At 38.4% G+C, this 25,710-nt stretch overlaps 1 protein-coding gene and 2 long non-coding RNA genes across 3 annotated transcripts; 1 reads left to right on the forward strand and 2 right to left on the reverse strand.

Moving 5' to 3' along the window:
* The first annotated feature begins 13,466 nt into the window (after window positions 1–13,466).
* On the forward strand, window positions 13,467–14,625 carry LOC149712169 (uncharacterized). Its single transcript, XR_016370262.1, has 3 exons — window positions 13,467–14,018; window positions 14,108–14,213; window positions 14,489–14,625. It is a non-coding gene; the product is annotated as an uncharacterized LOC149712169 (long non-coding RNA).
* LOC149712170 (uncharacterized) lies at window positions 14,389–16,598 on the reverse strand. The gene is made up of 3 exons (XR_016370280.1): window positions 16,062–16,598; window positions 15,867–15,972; window positions 14,389–14,562 (listed from the first exon to the last, which is right to left on the reverse strand). It is a non-coding gene; the product is annotated as an uncharacterized LOC149712170 (long non-coding RNA).
* LOC149712171 (uncharacterized) lies at window positions 14,589–15,335 on the reverse strand. The gene is made up of 2 exons (XM_089844917.1): window positions 14,782–15,335; window positions 14,589–14,710 (listed from the first exon to the last, which is right to left on the reverse strand). Exons 1-2 carry the CDS (start codon window positions 15,329–15,331, stop codon window positions 14,589–14,591), a joined length of 672 nt encoding a protein of 223 aa, XP_089701043.1. The 5' UTR covers window positions 15,332–15,335.
* Window positions 16,599–25,710: the final 9,112 nt, after the last annotated feature.

Consider the following 25,710-nt stretch of genomic DNA (forward strand, 5'->3'; position numbering starts at 1 on the left):
GAAGCACGGTAAGGTGCTCCCGAAAGCCCATTAACGTACAATTCATGTACATAGGGGCTCCGTCAGACACGATGATGGACCCAGGGGCTATATATTTTGCCATTTGCGTCCACAGAACAGCACGGGACTTATTTTTCACTTTCAAAAATAGACCATCTTTTGTATCCCGGCAATAAATTCCAAAGATACAAATGGTTTCCCCGGCTAACTCCGCCCCTCGGTTGTATTTGCGAGTATGAAGGTAGGTTTCGTCCACCTCCACAAACAGTCCTGGTCCTCCAATCTGAACTTTGTCGGCCCTATTAGAAATGACAATCTCCGTTACCTCACGACACATGGAAAAATAATCCACAACTGTTCGTGAGGAACATTCACTATGGGTTGTAGCGTCAGTGACGCTCATTTTACAAACCCAAAGGAAAACGAGGAAAAGATTGTCGGTAACCGACAAATTTTGATTATAAAACCATGTGTTTTTGGAGGGGACGAAAGCCTTCACACACTCGGAAACCAAATGATCGGGAACCTTTTTCTTCAATGCCCTTAAAGCCTTTCGCTTGTTGGCTCGAGATTGCCCAGTGGAACATCGGATTACGTATCCAAACCGACTTTGGTTGTTAAACACCCCCACAAGAAATCCATCGATAATTCCATCGTCGGATTTATTTCCGCAAGTACAAGCGATCTTTCTTTCATTGAAAGAAGTAACGCTTGGAACCAAGTCCAATGAAATCACCAGAGTTTTAGCGTCCCTTTCAGATTTGGCCCTTAACTCTTCGTTCATACATGGAAAAAATCCACCCCAATTTTTTAACGAAATACTGTGGAAAAACTGTTCCGCAGTTTCAAAATTAGGGTTTTCAAAAGTTGGATTTTCCATTTTTGAAAATAGGCCAGCCACAAAACCAAATGCTTCCCACCAAAAATGTGTTTCTTCCCACCAGAAATGTCTCTTCCCACCAAAAATATCTCTTCCCAACAAAAATATCTCTTCCCAACAAAATAATGCCACAAAATTGAGTTTTATTAAACCTCTCGCTTAGCTCGCTCAAACGCGTCTGATGAGTAATAAAGAATTGTCTTAAAAGGTCACCTGTTACTTAAAAACGGTTCGCGCATGCGCGAACCGTTGCCATGGCAAAGAAGAAGGTTGCCACGTTACCATGACAACCATTGTGCCGGCGGTGGGTTTGGATGTTTTAAATCTAGAACAAAAATTCATTTTCTCCACGTGAAGTGAAATCCTAAGCTATCCGAACCAAAAACCTAACCGAACCTGCTTCTGCCCACAATAAAAGGTAGATTTAGATCTTTTTTTTTCAAACCATTTATTGAAAAGGATTAACGGTTTGTAAAAATAAAAATTATTTGAGATAAAGTTGATAATTATGGCTTTCAAAAGCAATCGCGTTGCAGCGATGCGAAGGTTGCTAAATGGAAAGGATGTATCTGATTTTAGCAGCGTTCCTGAACATATTGTGTGTGCTTTTTTTGACGAATGCACCATAGAGAAAGAAAGGTGTTACTGGAGTGGCCGATACAATGCCTACAACACGCGTATGTTGTACCGATGTGTAGCACAGAATCCACCAGAGGCGCTACATGTTAAGGTTGGTGCGTACGACTATAGCGCCTTCTATGGTGAAAATAATTTAAAAATATTCAAAGAAACTTTGAAATATTTTAGTACAAATTTTAGTACACAGATGGCAGCACTATATTACGCACCAACCCAAACTTAGGCTGCTCATGGAGCGTCCACTCGGCCACTCCAGTAAAATGCACATACGTAAAAAGAATGCAAGTTGTAGCATTCTGCATATTGAATGGAATATCGGAATACAATTTTTGGCGAATCATTCGTTGGAAAGATTGTTCAAGGCAGGACGAACGTAAGGTTGCAGATCTTTTCATTTACATGAAAAAACCGGAAAATCAGGGTAGATATTATTCATATGATATTCATTCAGGACTTATAAAATATTTGGATGGGGCTACTAGATATTTAGGTTCTCGAATTGAGTCATCTTAATTAATTTATTATTTACCGATTTTCACGAGATTTGGTGGAATTTCAGTAAATATATACGGCAGTAGGCAAGGGGACCTGCCTAAACAAAACTCCCCATGAGAAACGACGTGTGGCCACCTCCATGTGGTGTTTCTCGGGTAACGCTAAGTGCCACATTTTAAGCAAATATTATATAATTTTCCAAATAAGTGACCGCCTTTCCAAAATATGTTGTTTATCATCCCAAATAATGTTACGCCTTTTCCAAAATATTGTGGTTTATCTTCATTTACTTCCCAAATAATGTTACGCCTTTTCCAAAATATTGTTGTTTATCTTCATTTATTTCCCAAATAATGTTACGCCTTTTCCAAAATATTGTTGTTTATCTTCATTTATTTCCCAAATAATGTTACGCCTTTTCCAAAATATTGTGGTTTATCTTCATTTACTTCCCAAATAATGTTACACCTTTTCCAAAATATTATTGTTTATCTTTATTTACTTCCGAAATAATCTACGCAATTTAGCAAAATATCGTTGTTTATTTTTAAAATTGGAGCTCGCTTCAAATATTTTTCTATCCTGGTATGAGAATTCTAAATGTTTCAGTGGGTGTTTAAAATTTCATAGCTATATTTCCGCAGTATGTGCTCCTTGATTTCCGTCGCGAGTCCTTATTATTATATTTACCCCCCCCCCCGGGTAGTTTTTCAAGATCGAGGGCAGAATGCGTTTAGGCGCGTAGCGGTCTTAATGGCGGTAAGTACATGCAATTTTCAAATTTTCAAAAATTTTTTTGACCAACTTGCGGCGGGTTAAGAATTTTTTCACTATTTTTTCCGAACTCCCCGTGGCCTAATTAGTCAGAATCAAGTGTTGGTTGGGTTAGGTAGGTAAAGTAAAATCTTACCAGCTGCGCTAACGTAAACATCACGACTCTGCAGTAGGGAAAACATATTAAACTTTTTGTCATCTTACGAGTAGTATTTTGAAGTTTTCGATCTTTTCACAGGGTGAAAAGCATTATCTTTATTTCAACACGTTAATAATTTGAATAGGTATGCCATTTATTGGAAGCGCACACGGTAAATACAGCATAAAAAGCCTAGTGTTAACCCGGTTAGGCTATGTTTCTAGCATAAAATTGAGCAGACTATACACAGGATTCCAAAACAAATGAGAGCTGGAAATCAGCCTTTTTAATAATCTTTAAAGAGTAACTAAAATAGGGTAATGGCAGCCCTCTGCCTTCGACTGTATTAAGCTCTATGGGGAAATAAGATGGGGTGCTATTAGTCTATACAACTTAAGCCTTGGCCGTAAAGAACGTTCAAAAACTTACTTTAAATGATATAAAAACCTCTGTTAACTGTAATTATTTACCTGAATTACTTTTCTAGACGAAAATTCGACCTGATAACGACGTATTTCTTATTAAGGGTGCTACAGTTAATTAGAAAATACATATAAAGGTGCTCAAGCTCGGTTGAAATACCAAAGTAATTTGTTAGCGTCCACTGCTAAGAAATTAGGAAAATCAGCAAGAAAGCCAACATTTGAAATATGTCAACGTAACTTGTTAGCACCCACAAACCTAGGCCCTTCTAGTTGTCAACGAGAACGAAATGTAGAATTAGGTTTAAGCGTGCTATAAGGTTAGGCTGACTTCTGGCCCAAAAGTAATTTTTGACGTACTATCTTAATTAGTTAAATTACAAAAATTGGAATTCATTAATTAAAAATCGAAACACGTAAGTTTCCCATTTAATAAATGCTTGTTAATTTAGAAGTATTCCGAAAACTAACTTCGCTATACTTTTCCCGTATGACCTATGACCATTTCGTTAAAAAACCGAAAATTTTTTAATGCTTTTTCTATGGGACGCTAACCCTAAAAGGTGTGACTTTTTCTTTAACATTACGGAAGGGTGTCATGTCATATCTACAAGGGCCTACCGGCCCTGTAGAATAAGAGAGAAGGGAGACATTAGAGCCTGCTATGGTAACGAGAGTCCGACCAACCTCGAGAAAACCGCGAAAACTTTGCGCAAGTCCACAGCTTTTAACCAATTTACTGCAAAAATAGTTCTTTAAGTTCTCCGCGGTATCAGGCGGCCTATTTGTCTGCTAGATTTTCATACTCCAAAGGTTTAGGGCTGTCGATGTTTCGTTCTCGTGTAATTATAACCTCAAGTATGTATTTTATTGAAATTAATTTTATTTTTTAATATTAATTCAGAATAATTAGTTTTCATCTATTTATTACCTTCAAATTATCTGATTTTGGTATGTTCTCAATTCCCGTGCATCTAAATTAATTGCACAGCTTGATTTCGTTTATCAATATGAAATTTGGCCATTTTTATCTCCTTCAATGTAAAGTTGTAAACAAAACTACTTTTTATTCGTCAACCGAGACGTCAACTTCTTATGTGACGTCACAGCTAAGACAGAAGTTAGATAGCCAATCAGTGAAGGGTAGTTGATTTGAGGTTAGTAAGACTGTTGTTACGAGTGTAAAGCATTATGGAGATATAAAGTGTGTCCCTTCTCTCTTATTCCCTTCTGAATAAACTATTTATTTAAAATCCTCCGGGGTGCATCCAAAAAAAAGATATTATAACCGCGTTTGAAAGATTTCTAAACTCGCCCCACATGGCCATGAAAGCCTTGGCTAAGACTAAAATTAAACTACTCCCGTTACCTTAGGTTCATTCATACTTTTTTTAATTAAACTAAATAATAATTAAATACCGCCTTGTATTTATTACAAATTCAAAAAATAATAATTACTAATTTTGATGATGATGATGATGAAGATGAAGATGAAGTCCAATCTAAGGGTCAAAGCCCTACGCTCGAGCGAACTACTACATCTTAGTAGTGGAGAGTGACTGACTGACTGATATTCAGTAGCAGTCGACCCTTTTATAGTTAGGGAAAGGTCAAAGGTAACAAAGGGTATATTAACCCTACACCCCGCATGGAGTAGAAACTCGGGAGGTCCCTAAACTATAGAGTAGTGTCGGTAGAGGGGGGAGTAGACTGTGTATCCCTCCCTCTAGGCGCGCTTTTGTAAGAGGGGATACTGTACGCGCCTGGTAGGGGGGATGACACTAAGAGATAGAATAATGTCAGTTCTACGTATGCAAACGTCATACCCTTCTATCTCTTAGCTCAGTGTCATCCCCCCTACCAGGCGCGTACAGTATCCCCTCTTACAAAAGCGCGCCTAGAGGGAGGGATACACAGTCTACTCCCCCCTCTACCGACACTGCTCTATGGTATGACGTTTGCATAGTAGAACTGACATTACTCTATTATGGAAGGCTACAATGTATAGAAGTAAATACCTCAGTCATAATCCCCGAGCTAAAAATTACGTAATCACCTTTCACCGAAAATTCAGATAAAATCAACCTGCACAGTTCACTTTATAATTCATTTCATAAAGTGGGTAACAACTGGCAAAGGACACAACTCTTTTTGCGATTTAATACAGAGTGCTCGTGCTCTTCATCATTCCCAAGTATTACCCAGCACGACTTATTTCCTTTAAGAACTCGATTAGTTTTACTTTATTCGGGAATACCACTTTGCTACCGAATTCCGCCAGTATCCTCGATTTTGCCGATCCGTATTTTTTGTCTGGACACGAAAAAGGTGGATTTCTTAAAAAGGCCAAAGACAAAGAAAACCTACAAAGTCTCGGCAAAAACTAATAAACGTACATCAGGAGGTCTCTCGAGCTAAATCTCTTTACGTATTCTCTCGAATCCTAAAGGGACTATTTCTCGAGGCTCCAGTAGTTGAGTCGGATGTAAAAGAAACCTATACTGAGAAGTAAGAGATTTATACTGTTCACAAACATAACTAATGTTTCTGTGGCAAGGTCTCTGATTTAAATTATCGAGTGAGAAATCGTTCAAGAACTACTGTTTCAATAGAGCCGGTTGGACAAAGAGGTGGTGGTGGAGGATTCTGGAGTGAAAAAATTAATTCGTGCTTTGAAATAAACAAGAGGTTCCGAGGGAAACTTTTACAATTTTGTCGCGCTTTCTAATGTAAGTACTGCCTTAACGTCCCTTGTAATAGCTATGTGCAATGAATTATATGTTTAGTTTTAATAGTTTTTCTTCTGTAAAATAATGAGTGAATTTACATGAATATTCAAATAATTTTTTCCTGAGAGAAATTATGTAAATATTTAAATAATTTAATAACTATTTTTAAAGAAAATAATAAAATCTCCCGCAGTTGGGCTCGAACCCACTTACTACAACCTACCACTACGCTAGAGCACCGCCGCTCCGTAATATTTTGACTCCATCATAGATGGCGACAAAGTCGGTTGTGATAGGGGATTAGTTTAAAGAGGGCGAAGGCGAAGCTAATTTTCCGTTTTATGTCCCATAAATGTCCGTAATATTTTGACTCCATCATAGATGGCGACAAAATAAAAACGGGAGACTAAGAACGCGACCCTTGACTCGAGAGCTCTATCTTATCTGTCGTGGAGTTTCGTTAGTGGAGAAAGGAATTTTTACCCCATTTAACGAATGTCGTTGACAATTTTGACTAACAGGTTTTGGGTACCTCAAAAAGCCTTAAAGTCTCCTACTTCATTGGATCAATATTATAGTCTTTGTGAAACCAACGTTTCCTTAAGAAGATGTGTTTGATAAACCTTTTAGTCAAACCAAGGTACTAAAAACTGCATAAGGTGATCAACACAATTCTCTTTCATTGTGAAATTGCTGCTCACTTCCCTAAAGAGTCCGTTTTGTTCCATGGAGTGTATTAACTAGTCTATGTTGAAAGTATTTTAGTAGCCGTTTGAGATTTGTTGTTATCCGACTCGCCCAATGACTAATGGAGGATTCTTTACGTGACACATTTCTTTCATACTTTTTGGCAAATCGTTTTAACTGAAACGCTTAGCAACCGATTTTGGAAGACCGCAATTGGCTCTCATCATTTTTGTTTTCTTTCCCCATCATTCCGAATCTCAAAGCTGATCAATTGTTCCTCCACATCATAAATGTCTATTCAAACCAATACTTTTACGGACAAATTCGACGCAATTTTTCACTCTTACGATTGCACGCGAGGTAGTTGAAAACGAATATCAACCACATCCATTTTTTCAGACAAGAAACCAGAAGTGAGATGAGACTGCAGAAGTACTGAGCTAACCAAATTCTTCACTCGGCGAAAGTGAATATTCTTGATAAGACACCAACGGTTGGCCCTCTAGTAGCGGTTTCTGAATTTTCCCTCTCCAATAGGTGAGACGCTCGCGGTGGTAGACGGCCGAACTAGATTCAAGGAGCCGCGTCCGTGTTCCGCGGCTTTAGGTTGAGGGGAAGGGGGTAGGAAATGTTTCTGGAACTCGACCAATTCTTTTCTCTCTAGTGTAGGCGCGATGGAAGCGGTGGTATAAAATCCTCAAATTTGTTCACTAGTGACAAGATCTACTGTCAATGCAAGAGCCCTTCACTTCTAGTCTCATCTCACTTCTGAAGAAACGAATACGTTACCAGGGTTCATATGATTCTAAATCTCCGAATCTTGTAATCCAAAAATGAGTTCCCGTAATGGTATCGAATGGATTATTGTCGAAGGGACATTTATACCCCCTTTTATGTATTATGGAAACTTTCTCGAAAGAAAATATAGGACGAGTAATGATATCGTTGTTATGAAATGTTGTTAAAAAAGAGTAGAGAAGTTGATTTAGGATAAATGACAAAAGAATTTTCCCGTGTGACTCTCAATTACGGTTGGTTTTTCATACTAAAGAAGTCAACAACGAAAGCTATAATGCAGTGATGTCCAACTACGGGCCCGCGGGCCACTTGTGGCCCGCCCGGTTCTTTAATTTGGCCCCAGTTGAGAGAACAATTTAATGGTATTAATGGCCCGCCGAGGTAATTCTACGGGCCCACCTATAAGTTCTGATGGCCCACCATAGGATGAATGAGAATCTGTATTGTGACAATAAATAATTTTTGACGAAGAAGTTTTTACTAAAATAGCTATATTTTGAAATTCGAAGTATAACTACTGTCACCAGATGGTGGTGTGCTACTTATTTCACACTTTTCTTACTCGCCTAAAACAACGTATTTCCAGCCCGTTTTGGTCCGATTTTCAAGGTTTAGTTTTAGTTCCGTTTCGTTGAGACTGAAACAATTTTAAGTTAAAATATGGGTTCAAGTTCCCAAAAAGGAAAGCCTAGCTAGAGTTATCGCGTTTTGCAAGAAAAATGGACGTACAACTACTTTTTTGTTTCTGTTCAAGGTAGGCCAGTTTGCTTAATATGCAAGGATTCAGATGCTGTAGTCCCAATGCAATATTAAGAGATAGATAATTAAACAAAAGAAAAGTCAGGTTTCTTCTAAAACTGGTAAAAACAATTGTAAAATTTAAAAAATAAATGAAAATAGGTGAATTTTCATTGTGTGGCCCGTTTGATGGTTTCTATTTTGAATTTGGCCCACCGTGAATAAAGGTTGGACATCCCTGCTATAATGTGATACACTGAAGTTTATTTAACGAACTTTTGAAATGCAAAACATAAGCCATAACCTTTAAATTTTCCTACTAAGACCACAGTGGAGCTTCCACTCCTTGGTTCATATTCCCTGCTTATTTTTACCTTGTGCTCGTATGTTGAATAATACTTTAAACGATAATATTTTGTTTTTTTTTCACAATATAGGCCTAAAATAAAAATATGGGAAATTGGTGTCTTTGTATTATAGAAGAAGGAACAGTACATGGTGGTGTAGCTAGAAGCCAATGTAAACAGGTTGGTATCTATGTGAGATATTCTATAAGTAGTCGATGAAAGAACAATGGCTAGTGCCACTAGTTAATGATTGGTGCTTAAGTGCGATAGATAACGCAATTAAATTCAATTTCTGTAAACCGCGAACGAGATCTGAAAATTCGTTCGCTCCGATTTGCAAACTGGAAATTCAATGCACCAGTGTATCAACATATAAACAAGTCCACGTCACTCGAAGAGATATAAACCTTGCTTATATTTGATAGGGGTGTTAAAATAATATTTACTGTTCAGTGTCTAGACAGGAAACTCATCCCGAATTGCACTCCCTTGAAGAGATCGGCTAGCTTAGTTAGGAATTTATAATAGTGAGTCTCTAAGCAGAATTAACGCCCTGAAGATTTCTAAAATTTATATAATTTATTTATTTTTATTTATTTTTTATTTTTATTTATGGAAACTGCTTAGGCTTATTTCGTCTATATCTGAGAAATTTTCAAATAATAATATTTCGCGATTCATGATTTGTTTGCTTGTCTTGTTTTTCGTATTTTCAGGAACCTTAGTACTACTGGGCATTCGGCAAATAGTCGCTCGGATTCTCTGAATGCTGAAAGGAATTACAAACCAAATTTATAAAAAGTCGAAGTAAAACCATTTCCATTTAAGTCTAGCACAGCTTATTGATCCTTGGTTAATCCCCAAAAATTCCAATATAATACGGTCATTTTTATTTTTGATAAAATAGACATGGAACATTTTTCATTTGCTACTATACATAGGGATAGGCCATGAGAATTACAATTGGAAATTCCCTGTTTATTCTATATTTTCCCTAGCGTTCGGCAACAGTGCCGTGGCTCCCACCAGTTTGGGATAGAACACATTCCTCTGGTCCAAAAAAGTTTATTAACTGTTTGGATCAGTTTTTTAAATTCAATTAGTGGGGGTTACTGATCTTCGTGAAAAGTTTATTAATTGTAACTAAGGGGGGACCAGTCCTGACTCCTGAGACCAGTTTATTTTGGACACTATGAGGGTCACGGGTCCCAAGGTGTAGTTTCTATTGACTAACAAGTCTACAATTTGTTCCAGTCGCTCCTGAACTTCTCTGTGCCAATATTTCTATTTCTGCCCAGACGATGGAAGCGGGAGGAAGAGAACAAGGTAGTATTTTATTTCCGGCAGTCACGGCATATTTCTAAAACTATTCGGAAAGCAATTTCCGCAATTGCGGAAAAAAAGCTGCAGGAAGATCACGGCGGTTCCTGTAAATATTTCTCGGCTGCAGTACACAAAGGATGATAAAATGTAACCCTAGGCTTTGAGACTAATTCTAGGTGACAGATACACGGATTATTGAAATAAGGACAAGTTGGCCGCTTATTTCTCTTTAAATCACAGCGTTGTAGTTCATCAAACTAATATTTCAATGAGGAATTTAGATCAAAAACTAAATATTTATCGTGAAGTGTTTAAATTATTCTTGATCAAAAGATACTTAGAGTAATAGTATTTAATATAGATTTAATCTGACATGATCACACAAAATGTGATGTAATCTAAAACGGACAAACAAAAGTTGAGTTGATTGAATCGAACTTCATTTATTTAAATTATTAGAAAATCTGATCCAAATTTCATGAAATTATTAAAAAAATGTAATCCAAAATGTTGTTAAATAATATAATATATCAGGGAGAGATTTAATTTAGGAAGTAGGAATGGAGAACAGAGTAATGTGGGCGCGCGTCATAGTCCCGGACCGCCTTCCACGGGACGGAGGAGTATGAAAGAAGAGGCCGGTCATAGCGACTGAGGTAAAAAGGAAAAACGTCAGCAACGTCATCAAAACGTAGTTTAAGTGAGCCAATAAGATCATTTGAACTTTTAGTTACGTCTTGGAGGGAGGGGCTCTATATTGGGTTATGAGTCGAACTGAAGTAAATACTAACCGTTCTCCATTCCTACTTCTAAAATTATATCTATCCCTGGATATATTTAATCCAAAATTTATAGAAATTGTAAGAAAATATGTTTTAAAGATTTATGAAATTATAAATAAAATCTGATCCAAAACTTAACGAAATTATAATTTATTAAATTTTAATCGAAACCTGATCGCAATTTATGAAACAATTTGCAAATCAGGGCCAACTGTACTCAAAATATTAGAAAAACGTGGATAAAATGTTTGTAAAAACCGAATCAAAAATCAAATAGTAAAAAATCTCTGAGCATATGTCCCGATTATTGTCAGATGGGAGTCGAAATATTCTTGATGTTTAGTCTTAAACTGAGAAGAAGTCCTTGCAGCACCACAGGTCGTTTCGCAAATAAATAGGGTAGACTGTTTTCGATTTATCGAGGTAATGAGCCACAACGTGTACCCAAGTTCCCAACGAAAGACTCTTAAGGCTTTAGTACCTGATGTCCCCTGTCCGAGGAATACATTTCTTAAGGCAGGTTTTAACAAAACTTTTCAAATCAAAACTCCATCTTATACATATATGGCATTCCTTGCAGATCGAACTTTGCAACATTAAGACCATTTCCACGAAGTCGTTTCAGCGAGGTGAAAATGTGGGTTTCCTAAAAAGTGCATTACATTGCAGCAAGAAGTTATATCTAGTATCTCAGAGAGAAGGTATAAATGCGCCAGATTTCCATCTTTATCTCCAATCCAAACGTAAGTCCGGAGTTAACCCCGCCTCTAAATTACAACCAGAATCTCTTTGGTTCTTGAAAACTCACGTCAGCGCGACGCGAATGACGAAAATTACGTATTTTCCGACTGAGGAGAGGCGAAATAGCCCGGCTGCCTTTTACGTCTCCCCTTGTATTTTGAAAGGGGGTCTAGACTATGGCGCGCGAATACTTAGGCATATTTTACGGTTTTAATGTCCCATAATTGTTTAAATTTTAAATTAGTTTAATGTATTTTTAAATGTGTATTCCTTGTTGTCGTAATAACCGTGCCTGTTAAAAAACAAAAAGAAAAACTTATATCTTCTCCCTAATAAACTAGATATCACATCTTGCTAATAATATTAATTCATAAGATAATGTTCCATAAGTTTGTCAATGGTTACTAAGAGCTTGTTATGAAGTGGCGTAGTTAAAACGTAATAAATTCTCCTAAAGCTACGCCTGGTAAGACGCTGCCAAAGGCTTAGTACAGACTAAATAGGAAGAAGCCGAGTGTATTCAATTCTCGCTTGTCGTTCTCGAACTAGCTCTCAGTAAGTCCCTAACATAACGAAGTATAGGTAGTGTATTATCAGGAATGTATGGAGGGGCTGGAATGGCTAAGGGGGCTCTCGTTGTACCCTTGATGGTGGACACATAAGGCTAGTCCTTTTTTTTGGAGAAGTGTAGCTCCTCCCCCTACGTCTGTTTAGCTGTCTACCGAAGGCGAAAAATGTCATGACTCGTTAAAAAAGGCATGGCAGAAGTGACCTTTGAGATTTTTTAAAGTTAAATGCGCTGATTCTTAACCAATGAATGAATGAAAATAATTTAAGTGGTTAATACGATTTTTACGTCAGGCTATGACGTCACTAGCGTAAATTAAGCCACGCCAGTTGTTTCCAAGATCATTTCACGCCGATTAGGATTTGACCTTAGCCATTCCAACCCCTCCATACATTCCTGGTATTATTTATGGAACGTATCTTATAAACTTATGTTAATACCTTATTAAGCATTGTTTGATTGAGATTGAAAGGTGTATCAAAAATTTGATTCTAAACACTGTTTAGAGGTTTTTGGTGGGCTCCGGTCGACTCGGGCAACGCCGTGTAGAGTTTATGATATTTTTTCCAAGTTTTGGATAAAGTTATTTAAGAGAAAAATCGCATCTTCAGTCTTTGAGGCTTAATGGTTAAAACATGTCGCGTTGCCGAATTAAAGTAAATGGTAAATTTAATTGCCGTGAAAGAGAAGTAGTCCATCTAGCTTCGTTGTAAGAACTAGAGAAATGAACGTATAATTTGGTCGTCGACCTAGATAAAACCTGTTGAAGACATGGCCAACCAACCAGTCAGCCGAACAACCGAAACCTTCCATCAATAGAGTCGACCCATGCTTTGGGATGTCTTTATCGATCTTACTCCTAGGTGCATCTAAGCTAAGGTAGCTAGTTAGTAAACCTATGTGCCTTCTCACTAGTAAGCAGTGAAAGACAAAATGTCATAACTCCATAAATATCATCGTAAGAGACGAAAACTGCTTTCAGTCTGACTTCGTGCCAGGAACAGTCTGGGAAATAAGGATATTTTTTAAACTAGTCCTTGGGACCAGTGACCCCCCTAGTCCACGAAATAATTAACTGGTCTCCGGACTGGTCCCAGCCTTTGTTCTCCTATAGATTTGCAATTAATAAACTGGTCCTGAGGTCCAGTAACCCCCACTTCTTGAATTAAAAAACTAGTCCAAGCAATTAATAAACTGGTTTAGGACCAGAGGAAGTGTGTTATTTCCCAGACTGGCCAGGAAATCGGAAACAAGAGAACTCTTCAATGGCCGAAATTTGTCAATTAATTAGAGTTAAAACAATTAAATCATTTTTCTTTTTCAAATAGTCTTTTCCAGGTTTTCACGGAGGTTCTCTTTTAATTTTCACTGACCAATTTTGATTTCTACTTATACAGGGTGTTTCTGAAAAGTCCATCACAAATTAAGGGGCGTGTTTATGGGACCAAACTGAGCGGAAAGTACCAAAGAACATGGGGTGTACAACATTTTGTTACGGAGATATGGCCTTCCAAACATTCGCCCCTAAAACAAGGAAATATCCAAAAATGAGGAGTAACACTTAATACCGACTAACCAGCTTGTTTAAAATTACTAGACAATTTCAATAGCCTTTAATCGAACAATTGATTTCTACCTTTACTAATCAGAAGCGTATAAATGAGTAGAAGTATGCCTACGGTGGTAATGTAAAATTAATCCCAAGTGACATGATGTTTCAAGATCTTCCCAGCACCAAGTAAAATGGTTCTGATTGAAGGGACTTTTATTAGCACAGCGTAAACAACGTTATTTTCAGGAATTAGTCCAAATGTCCACGGGCGGCATTACAAAAACGAGGCAGTCTTTCGAATGATACTTGGACATGTTGGAAGATCCCTGGCTTGTTCCTGTTATCTCAAACCGTAAAAAGCTACGCAAATCTTCATCATCACGGACAACACTCTTGTACGTTAGGTATGACCTTGAGAAAACCTAAAAGGACATCTCGAATGTATTTGAAAAACCCATCTCCAATTAAGGGGCGTGTTGTTTGTTTCCAACAGAGTAAACTCGCCCAGAGAACAATTACAATGCAGAGCCACGTTTCGGCGTTAATGGCCCACAAAGGTGGTCCCAAAAACAAGAACAAACTTTAATTTGTTTCGTTCAGTAAGTGTTTCATGTGTCATAGATAAAACGCCATGATTAATGCACGAAGAAAATGTATTTATTGACAAGTTTTAACATTTAATTGCAACTAGTTACAAAAATTGTTCAAAGTGTTCACCACCCGCGTTAAGGCACACATTAGCACGTCTTACAAATGATTCCCTTACACGTCGAAAAATGCCTGGAGTTTCGCGAATTGTTTGACAGCCGTGAATTATTCGTCGACGTAGCTCTTCAACATCGGGCACTTCAGTCTGATAAACTAAGTCTTTCAGGTGGCCCCAAAGAAAGAAATCACAAGGGTTCAGATCGGGTGATCGAGCAGGCCACTCCACAGGTCCACCTCGACCTAACCACCGCAAAGGGAAGGTCGCGTTAAGATAATTTCGGACCGCGATGCTGAAATGTGGTGGTGCACCATCGTGCATGAACCACATTCTGTTTACCAAACCTAAGGGTACGTCTTCGAGTAGTTCCGGTAAATCGTCCCGTAAGAACTGCAAGTAAGCCACACCGTTTAACCTGGGCTCTAGGAAACGTGGCCCAATTAAATTGTCACCCACAATACCACACCACACGTTTAAACTGAATTGTACTTGGTGACTTCTAACGCAAGTTGCGTGGGGGTTTAGCTGGGACCATTGATGTTTATTATGTAAGTTAATAATACCATCCCGTGAAAAGTTAGCTTCGTCAGTAACCAACAAATCCCGTGGGAAATCGATATCGTTTACTTTAGCCAGAAACCACTGACAAAACGCCGTGCGTCGTGGGTAGTCCGCTGGATTCAAACCTTGAACTTTTTGAACATGGAAAGGATGAAACCGGTGGCTTCTGAGGATTTTCCACACGAGCGTGTGGTTTACGCCTAATCGGCGACCAACTTGGCGGGTACTTGATTCAGGCTCGTCCTCGAAAATGGTGAGAACTTCGTCTTCTACGGCCTCTGGGATGGCTCTCGCTCTAGGTTGAGGTCCAGCCGGTTGGATTCGTCCATCTTGCCTCAAACGTCTGTCCACAGCCTCGAACGTCAGTCGATTTGGTAGTCGCCTCTGCGGAAATCTTTCCTGATACAAGCGTACAGCTGCAGCGGCATTCCCCTCGGCTAGTCCATACATTAGGTGCATATCCGGCATTTGTGAAGAAAGGCATTGTAACAGACTTCGTTGAATTATGAGTTTAATAAAACAAACACATGTACGTGAAACCTCTTTTATTCCTTTCTTAAAAAACATAGTGCTCCGTTTTAGTGCTCTGTTTTTTAAGAATAGGCGAAGTTCTCACTATTTTCGAGGACGATCCAAAAACAAGCAGCCGCCAATTGGTTTGCTGATTAAGAAAAAACCACACGCAACTTGCGTTAGAATTCACAAAGTACAATTCAGCTTAAACGTGTGGTGTAGTATTGTGGGTGACAATTTAATTGGGCCATATTTCCTAGAGCCCAGGTTAAACGGTGTGGCTTACTTGTAGTTCTTACGGGACGATTTACCAGAACTACTCGAAGACGTACCCTTAGGTTTAATAAACAGAATGTGGTTCATGCACGATGGTGCACCACCACATTTCAGCATCGCGGTCCGAAAACTTGTCAATAACATTTTCTTTGTGCATTAATCATGGCGTTTTATCTATGACACATGAAATACTTACTGAACGAAACAAATTAAAGTTTGTTCTTTTGTTTGGGACCACCTTTGTGGGCCATTAACGCCGAAACGTGGCTCTGCATTGTAATTGTTCTCTGGGCGAGTTTACTCTGTTGGAAACAAACAACACGCCCCTTAATTGGAGATGGGTTTTTCAAATACATTCGAGATGTCCTTTTAGGTTTTCTCAAGGTCATACCTAACGTACAAGAGTGTTGTCCGTGATGATGAAGATTTGCGTAGCTTTTTACGGTTTGAGATAACAGGAACAAGCCAGGGATCTTCCAACATGTCCAAGTATCATTCGAAAGACTGCCTCGTTTTTGTAATGCCGCCCGTGGACATTTGGACTAATTCCTGAAAATAACGTTGTTTACGCTGTGCTAATAAAAGTCCCTTCAATCAGAACCATTTTACTTGGTGCTGGGAAGATCTTGAAACATCATGTCACTTGGGATTAATTTTACATTACCACCGTAGGCATACTTCTACTCATTTATACGCTTCTGATTAGTAAAGGTAGAAATCAATTGTTCGATTAAAGGCTATTGAAATTGTCTAGTAATTTTAAACAAGCTGGTTAGTCGGTCTTAAGTGTTACTCCTCATTTTTGGATATTTCCTTGTTTTAGGGGCGAATGTTTGGAAGGCCATATCTCCGTAACAAAATGTTGTACACCCCATGTTCTTTGGTACTTTCCGCTCAGTTTGGTCCCATAAACACGCCCCTTAATTTGTGATGGACTTTTCAGAAACACCCTGTATTTATTGTAAAGGCAAAAATGACCTATTCCATATTACGCTAGTGCCACCAGGAGTTCATAATAACCCCCCTTCGGGGGGGGAGTACGAAACTGGTTAAAAAGCCCGTAACAACAAAGTTTCGCCGTAAAAGCTCAGCGGATTTATACACCGCTTAACTCCCAAAGAAATAGTTAGCCCATTTTTTAGCGCCCACGCGCATTAACTTCCACACTTCCGCTTTGGCACTATTTTTATCTTGTGATTTTGCGAGCGAAAATGGCTCGCGTCTGTGTCTGTCTGTGGAAATTAAGCCTTGGCTAAGATGTTTTTTGATGGTTTCTAGTTTTCTACAAAACATTTAAACGATCGTCATTAATGTTTTGTTGTGATATGTGTGGGTGAGAATTCCGTGGTTAAATTAAGACGGTATGGACAAATTTATTCCCAGTATCTTTAATATAAGAATTGAAACGTGTTTCTACGTCCACCATATCGCCATTTTTCTTAACGACGGAGATCCCAGCCAACGGAAGTTTTGGAACGAAAACCAAGGAGCATAGATACCACTACAATCTACTGTAAAGTTGTATGTCCATCAACAGGCTAGTCCTTTCTATGCGCAACGACAGAATCTTGTTGTTCGCGATTTTTACCATTAGCTCTATAGCCAGTTTCATACTCCCCCCGAAGGGTGGTTATTATGAACTCCTGGTACCACTATTGGTAAATTAGCGAAGCCATCTGAAATTCCCTGAGTTTTGTGACGTTCTAAAATTACCTGATTTTCCCCTGCATTGCTCTTTCTGTCAATAAGTTTGATTTTTAATACATTTTAAGTTAAACTTTGGTTTATTTCTAAGTGTTACAAGTTTGTCGTGAATATCATAGAGTTAATAGCTTCATCATATGGTATAATCAAATTAAAACTGAAGTGCAGTTTGTCTGCATTACCAATTGATAACTAGGATAGTTTATCAAGAGCACTCGCTTGACCGTTAGGTTAAGCCCATTTTATGTTTCAAAGCTTGTCCTTTATTGATAAACTTTAATTAAGTTTGATGTTAAAATCGGTTTCTATTCCTGGAACTATTTTCTTTTGCGCATTTAAGGTCTGCGGGTCAAAGCGAAGCAGATCGACCGTTAGAATCGATCGTTTTTCTCTGGTAACGCCGTATCAGGGAGAAAACCTAAACAGGCGCCGAAATATTTTAACTGGATTATGCAGTTTAGCTATCTGGTTGTGAATTCGAGAACCTCTTTTTCTCTAGATTTATCTCTCGACAGTCCATATGGCTTACAAACACACTTGTATATTATCAGGAATGTATGGAGGGGCTGGAATGGCTAAGGGTGCTCTCGCTGTACCCTTGATGGTGCAAACATAAGGCGAGTCCTTTTTGTTTAGAAGTGTAGCTCCGCCCCTACGTCTGTTTAGCTGTCTACCGAAGGCGAAAAATGTCATGACTCGCTAAAAAAGGCATGGCAGAAGTGACCTTTTAGATTTTTTAAAGTTAAATGCGCCGATTCGCCGCCGTTCGCGTTCATATTCGATTCTCTCAGCCTAGGCAGAGGACCTAGGGTAGAGGGTGGAGAATTATAGCAAACAAGTTTTTTTGGCAGAAAATTAATGAATGAAAATAATTAAAGCAGTAAATACGATTTTTACGTCAGGATATGACGTCACTAGCGTAAATTAAGCCACGCCAGTTGTTTCCAAGATCATTTCACGCCGATTAGGATTTGACCTTAGCCATTCCAACCCCTCCATACATTCCTGATATTATAAGCATACTTACACACTAAAGGCAAATAGAAATCCGAGAAATATAGGCACTGTATTATCAGAGAGATAAATAGGCAATAAAATAGATAACTAATAATAGATATAAACATATGTGTAAAACGAGAAGTACAGATAAGGAAATAATAAATATGGGTTTTGGGACGACGCTAGGTAGCGAGTAACAGAGGGTAAAAGGACGAATGTAAACTGCCACAGCATAATGGTTTAAACCTATTGAAGATTGTTTTAAATAGTCCGTGATATATGAGTTACCTGATGACCTAACAAGATCGCAAACTCCAAATGCAGGCACAGTAAGATTAAGTAATTTGATTTTGCGACAAAATATCAAGGTGCATCAGACACACTGAGACTAAATTCTTGGCTTAAAAAGTACAATTTTGCTTGCACGAGGCTATCATTGATTTCAATACGCAATCAAACCTGGTTTCGAAATGAAACATTTCAGGTTTGCTCGCCTAATCGCCTTAGTCACCCGCGTTGTGGGAGTACCAATTATGATCTTTTCGTTGGATACGCTTTCCTTATGGTTATTTCACTTTGCCGTTGCTTCTACTGAGGAACAATGAAGTATAGTTTACTCCCTTCTATTTAGCATCTCCCTGGTGAAGCGCTCGGTGATGATAAAGAGCTCCTAAAAACTCATTGGTTTCCCCAGAGAAATTGCGGTATTCCATCGTAAGCCTACTAGGCCTTTGCCCTACCACACAGCCCTATCGCTAAATTCAGGGAGAGACGCAATGCCGAGGGGATACACATTACTAAACAATGCGAATGGAATTTCATGATTTTTTAAATTTTTTCCCCCAGGATTTCGGATTTTATCGGATAATTCAATATTTAGCTACTTCCTTTCATAATTCTGATATTGGTTTCAAAGAATTCGTGACTTTCTCTTGATTTCAATACTCTCTGCGTGATTTCGGATTTTGCTTGATGGACAACATTTATCAATTATTTCCCAGTTTACTTTTTGGTTTTGCATTTGGTCTCAAACATTTTGTGATTTCATGACATTTCCTAATTTTGTCGAAACCCCAGATACTGATTTGTTCTATTTGAGGTCGAATTTCATCTGAACCAGAAATATATCACTTTACACGAAGTTCACTTCTCCCTACCTCGCGCCGGCCATCATCTATGAAGTATTTTTACAGGCTAGAAACGGTACCGTTCCTCCCGAACAGCGAGGCAGAGAGGTGAAAATAAAAACACTAGCGTCGCGAAGTGAGAAAAATATGCTTTTCTTACAATCGTATCATGGTTGTATCTTATGCAGCGGCTTCTCACTTGCGCGAAATACAGTTGAATCCCGCCGTTTCTAGGAAACGTCAGATTATCTTGGCAGTGGCCATTTATCACAGTTCTCTCTCGAGAGGAAAAAGTTTTCTCTTCGCGACTAGCGCGCGTCGGGAGGGGGAAAAAATTCACGCCTCTTCACTCTTGCAAAGTTTTTTTTTTCGGGTTTTTTCTTCATAGATGATGTCCACGGTACTAACCATTATTGAAGTGAACTTCGTGTAAGGTAATATATTTCTGTCTGAACTTATGGGATTTCGTTCTAATGTCGGTTCCCTCGGGCTTGGGTGCAGGCGCGAGCTATAGCTTTCACGTGATCGCTTCTATTTTTAGATTACGCTGGTGGATAAATATTACCCTCCCGTAACAATTTTGATTTATGACATCGACAGATATCGCCCAAGCTACCCAGAACTCTTCATTTTTCATTTCAGAAACTGAGAGTCAAATGCTAAATTTAACACTTAATACTTTAAGATAATGATTACTGAAGTTCGGACAAGTGTTGTCATCAGCTACCTAACAAACATAACAAGTTCTTAAGAAATGAACGGTTGTTGCCTATCATGTTATAATGGTAAGTTTTGCATGCAAACGTGTTATGAGCAACTCTAACCACCACCAGAAGTGAGATGAGACCAGAAGTACTGAGCTAACCAAATTCTTCACTCGGCGAAAGTGAATATTCTTGATAACACAAGAACGGTTGGCCCTCTAGTGGCGGTTTCTGAATTTCCCTCTCCAAAACGTGAGACGCTCTCGGCGGTAGACGGGGGCCGAACTAGATTCAAGGAGCCGCGTCCGTGTTCGGCCGCTTTAGGTTGAGGGGAAGGGGGTAGGAAATGTTTTTGGAACTCGACCATTTTTCTTCTCTCTAGTGTAGGCGCAGCGATGGAAGCGGTGGCATAAAATCCTCAAATTTGTTCACTAGTGCCAGCATCTACTACCAATGCTAGAGCCCTTCACTTCTAGTCTCATCTCACTTCTGCCACCACCCATTTACTACTCTTTGGAGGGTCTTTATATCTATTGGTTCTTCCCATCCTACGGCAGGGGTTCTTTGTTTCAACCAAAGATAGTTATCATTGGAACTTTCATTGACGTTTAGTGCATTTCACACTTTTTGATGTTATGTCACTTATACTTTCACTAGTACTTTTAAAATATTGATGGAAAGTTGCCTGGTCTGCTAAAATAATATCTCAGTCTAGGAATTTCTCCCTTGGGAAAAAGCCACGTGGTTAAACACGAAGCGAATGTAATACTTAAACCAAACTTCGCAAAGAATAAACTTTACTCAAGAGTATAAAGCGGATATCTCAGCATTCCTCAGGTGAGCTCATCATATGAAAACGAGGGAACGGTCATTCATGAAATCCCGTACGCTACCCGCGAAATCCAACTTAAGAAATCCGAAATCAATACTGATTTCGAAATCCCATAAAAAATCCGAAGTAACGAAATCACAAAATCAGGAAAGAAATCATAAAATCAGTAAAAAAAATCACAAAATCAACGAAGAAATCACGAAATCAACAAAGAAATCACGAAATGAGAAGAAAAATCACGAAATGAGAAGCAAAATCACGAAATGAGAAGCAAAATCACAAAATTAGTAAAGAAATCGTGAAATCCATTAACAAATTCATGAAATTAACGAAGAAATCACGAAATCAACAAAGAAATCACGAAATGAGAAGCAAAATCACAAAATTAGTAAAGAAATCGTGAAATCCATTAAAAATTCACGAAATCCAAAATCAATCAAAAGTAATCAAAAAAACCCGACAAAATCACGCGAAAAACCTCAAAATCAACGAAATCAAGGGAAATATCGCAAAATCAGTCTAAATCACGTTAAAAGAGCAAAATCCGACGGAATCACGTTAAAAATCTCAAAATTCGATTCGATGAAATCCATTAGATTTTATCGAATTCTGAAATGAAACAAAACCAGACGAAATCAAACGAAATCCGAAGAAATCAAATTGGATTTCGAAATCCCGTACACTTTTTCCAAAACGTCCGACCCCTCGCATAAAAACCTTTTAAGAACATTGTTTCGTTCTTAAAAGCATTTCATTGAACATTTCCCACGCTAAATGTTTTTAAAGCAAAAGACTACTTTATTAATAAATGCGTAGAGATAGAGCTAGGCAAATTTTAAATTATTAGGTTCCAATTTTTCCCGCATAAAACCAACGCTTCACGAGAAATTTCTAGAGGGGGATGCCAGCAAACAGGAATATATTCTTCCTTGATCGAGACTAGAATTGGTGTGTGTTTCCGTAACATCTGCCGGCAGGTGGCGCCCAAGGTTTTTAAGACATTTTCGGATGGAAATCAACGACTTTTCCAAGTTATCATTGACGTATTATTGCAAATATCCCTGAAAGTTTTTAGGCTTTCCAAGTTCCACGTGATCGTGTTTAGCCAATCAAAAAACTCCTGATATTTACAAAATATTTTAAAACCCTGACTTGTCCTAGACCTTTTCCTGACTTATTGCAGTTTCCGTATTAACCATGCCTGCAGGTAACAACAACCAGTTCTATCAGAAGGGAATAAGAGAGAAGGGACACACTTTATATCTCCATAATGCTTTACACTCGTAACAACAGTCTTACTAACCTCAAATCAACTACCCTTAACTTATTGGCTATCTAACTTCTGTCTTAGCTGTGACGTCACATAAGAAGGTGACGTCTCGGTTGACGTATAAAAAGTAGTTTTGTTTACAACTTTACATTGAAGGAGATAAAAATGGCCGAGTTTCATGTTGATAAACGAAATCAAGCTGTGCAATTAATTTAGATGCACGGGAATTGAGAACAGACCAAAATCAGATAATTTGAAGGTATTAAATAGATGAAAACTAATTATTCTGAATTAATATTAAAAAATGCAAATTAGTTTCAGTAAAATACATACTTGATGTTATAATTACACAAGAACGAAACATGGACAGCCCTAAGCCTTTGGAGAATGAAAATCTAGCAGACAAATAGGTCGCCTGATACCGCGGAGAACTTAAAGAACTATTTTTGCAGTAAATTGGTTAAAAGCTGTGTACTTGCGCAAAGTTTTCGCGGTTTTCTTGAGGTTGGTCGGACTCTCGTTACCAAAGCAGGCTCTAATGTCTCCCTTTTCTCTTATTCCCTTCTGGTTCTATTCATATTTATGTAGAGTACTATACACACTTATGCTAACTATGTGAAGTGTATTGGTGGTTAAAAGGCATTAATAACACTTTGGAAGTGAAGTAGTGGTGATCAATTGAGGAGGGTGCGTTTACCGTGATTACTTGTTGGCATTATAACACGATACAGAGTTTTAAAGGTAATTTATTGATAGCAGTACAACAAGGGAAGAATCTATAATGTACTCGAGTCTATATCTCTTGGATAAGCATCTTCCTAAACTTTGGGGGATTCATGATCCCGTTTCTAGCTTCACGCAGACGCCACGCGTATTTAACTAAAATGGTTGGCCTTCGACGGTGTTTCACAAAGTTCAAGTTGAAACGCACGTTTTGCCCGACTACATAAAAACATTCACACCATTGCGTGTTCGGATTTCACAAAACTAAGGCCTATATTTTGAAGAACTATATTCTTTGATTTGCTCTACACGGCTGAATGATTCGTGAAATTATGATTTAATAGCCTGAGTTTAACAAGGTCCCCAGGCAAGAATACTTGGCTAAAAACGACATTGGCTAGCTTACATATTTATCGGTTGTATCAAAAACGGATTCATGTAAGAAGAACGTTGAACGTAGCAAATTCCCTACCCATCCTCGACTACTTTGTATGTGTTGATGGGAGTGGCTTATAATTTCAAAACTGGCGCTCGCCATCAATCGGCCTTATTCTCTTATATTTTGGGCTTAAAATATAGATACTGCATAAGGCAAGTAAATATAAATTATAATAATAACTTATAAATGTACTACAATAATAATTTTAGTACAAAGAAAGAACAACCAGATACTTAAAGTAAATATTTAAAGAAACATCAATTATATATTCTTAACTTAATTCCACTATAGAGCTATTTCAGTGGGGGAAGAATTTCGTCTGCTACGAAAATTGGGCCTGCCTTTGAGTATAGAGGGCGGCCATTTTATGAGGGTTTCTCTATGGGCAAATAGCATTGGTGACGTAGCCATTACCCCCTCTGAAATAGCTCTATTATCGCATTGGTATCGAATTTGCTTTTTTACCATTGGCGCAATTTCGAGAAAAAAAAATAAAAGTAAAAAAGAATGATCTAACCACGGAAATAGAGATAAGAATGACATTTTCGACCACTATATACAAAATTTGTGGGTGAAGTTAAAATATAAGCTGACGAAGTTTCTCAATAAATTATGCGAGGATGGTACTAGAGGCTAAAGCTATGATCCGACGTTCTTAGTACATAAATCCGTTTTTGGTTGTATAAAATTTAAGTTCTGTTATAGGTTTAAATAGGATAGGATCAAAATATAGAATTTTATAGACAAATTATTTTATTACAAACAGAGAAACCAAGACATAGGGTCGAGACCGCCGTTGGGGTATCCTCCCTCTCGCCAAGAAGCTCCGCCGGAGGCAGTGGGATTAGTTTAACCTCCCTCGTTTAGTGAAGCCGGACTCCATCTGGCGTTGTTTCATTTCGAGAGGGAGGATACCCCAATGGCGGTCTCGCCCCTGTGTGTTAAGGCTCTTTCAGACGATCCAACTTTTTGACTGAGCTTGATGGGTCAACTCGAGTTGACTGAACTAGTTGGATCGTGTGAATAGACGCTAGATGAGTTGAGTCACCAAAGAAGATGGCTGGGAAAAATTGGATCAGTGATCCAATTTTTGCTGACTCAACTTTTTAATTTAATTTCTTCAGCCAATCAAAATGAATTACAAAAAAAAAGCCTTTTTCGCGGGTTATTTCGTAAGTGCCAAGGTAGGTGGCGCTTAAAAAGTTCCATTTGGCCGTAAAAGTTTAGTCGTGTGAAAAGGATTTACTACACTTTTCCCTTCTAAAGTTGGGTAAGTTGATAGAACTTTTGACCCATCGAGCTCAATCAAAAAGTTGGATGGTCTGAAAGAGCCTTTAGTTTAACTTGTCTATTGTGGTCGGTTTGGTTACTCCGATGATATCGGAAACATGTTTTGTCTACTATTCTACTAACCAGGTGTTCTAGTATCGCTGTGAAGGGACAACTTGTCTCATATCTCTCGAAATCTCGGTGTGTATATCTCCCTGCCAGTAGCAGAAGCGACTAAACGCGTCATCGATTTTTAAGCTAAGCTCCAGACGGGAAATATTATAATCTCTCTCCGCTTTAGTCCTTCTCGTACTAGATCCGTCTATTAATCTCAGCCTATCACAGGAAACACCCCTTCCACAAGTTTCTACACAAAATCACAGAACCTAATGTTTGGTACTCGCGTGACCAGGGTTTGCGCAATAATTTTAAGTTTTAAATTTCTATTTTGTCGTAGCTGGCCGTAGATTGCAAAAATATTTCTTAGTGTGTTCTTACTACTCAAAAGTAAAACTACTTTCAGTTTTCTATAGTTAAATTTGATTGAGCTTATTTTGATTATAAGTCACGTGACTCAGGCGGGACTTTCGCAGATATAAATGTAAATTGTTAAGAAAAAGGACGTGAACTGAAAAACATTTCGAAATGCGTATCGTTGATATAATGAGCTTTACATGTCCGTACATACACGGAACAGTGCCTGGTGTTTTTGGCGGGCGTTCAATCCTTTAGAAACGAGAGCCCTTAATATGGTGGAGCGCGAGTGTTGAATGGGGAATCAAGTTTGCCTTGGGGCTTATTACTTTTTCGAGCCCCATAATGAGGAGGCAACGCTTAGAAAAGCGATGACTTCAGCGAATTCTTCTTTAAAGATAAGCGACGATAAGCATCCCAATGCATAAGATACTAACGCCAAAACTCCCCCCAAGTCACACTCCACAAATGCGGACCAAGAAAGTGTTCCAAGATAACG

The sequence above is a fragment of the Phalangium opilio genome, unplaced genomic scaffold (genome assembly GCF_054372755.1).
Source record: "Phalangium opilio isolate 3A_F unplaced genomic scaffold, DU_Popi_V2 ptg000009l_1, whole genome shotgun sequence".
NCBI classification, from domain to species: domain Eukaryota; kingdom Metazoa; phylum Arthropoda; class Arachnida; order Opiliones; family Phalangiidae; genus Phalangium; species Phalangium opilio.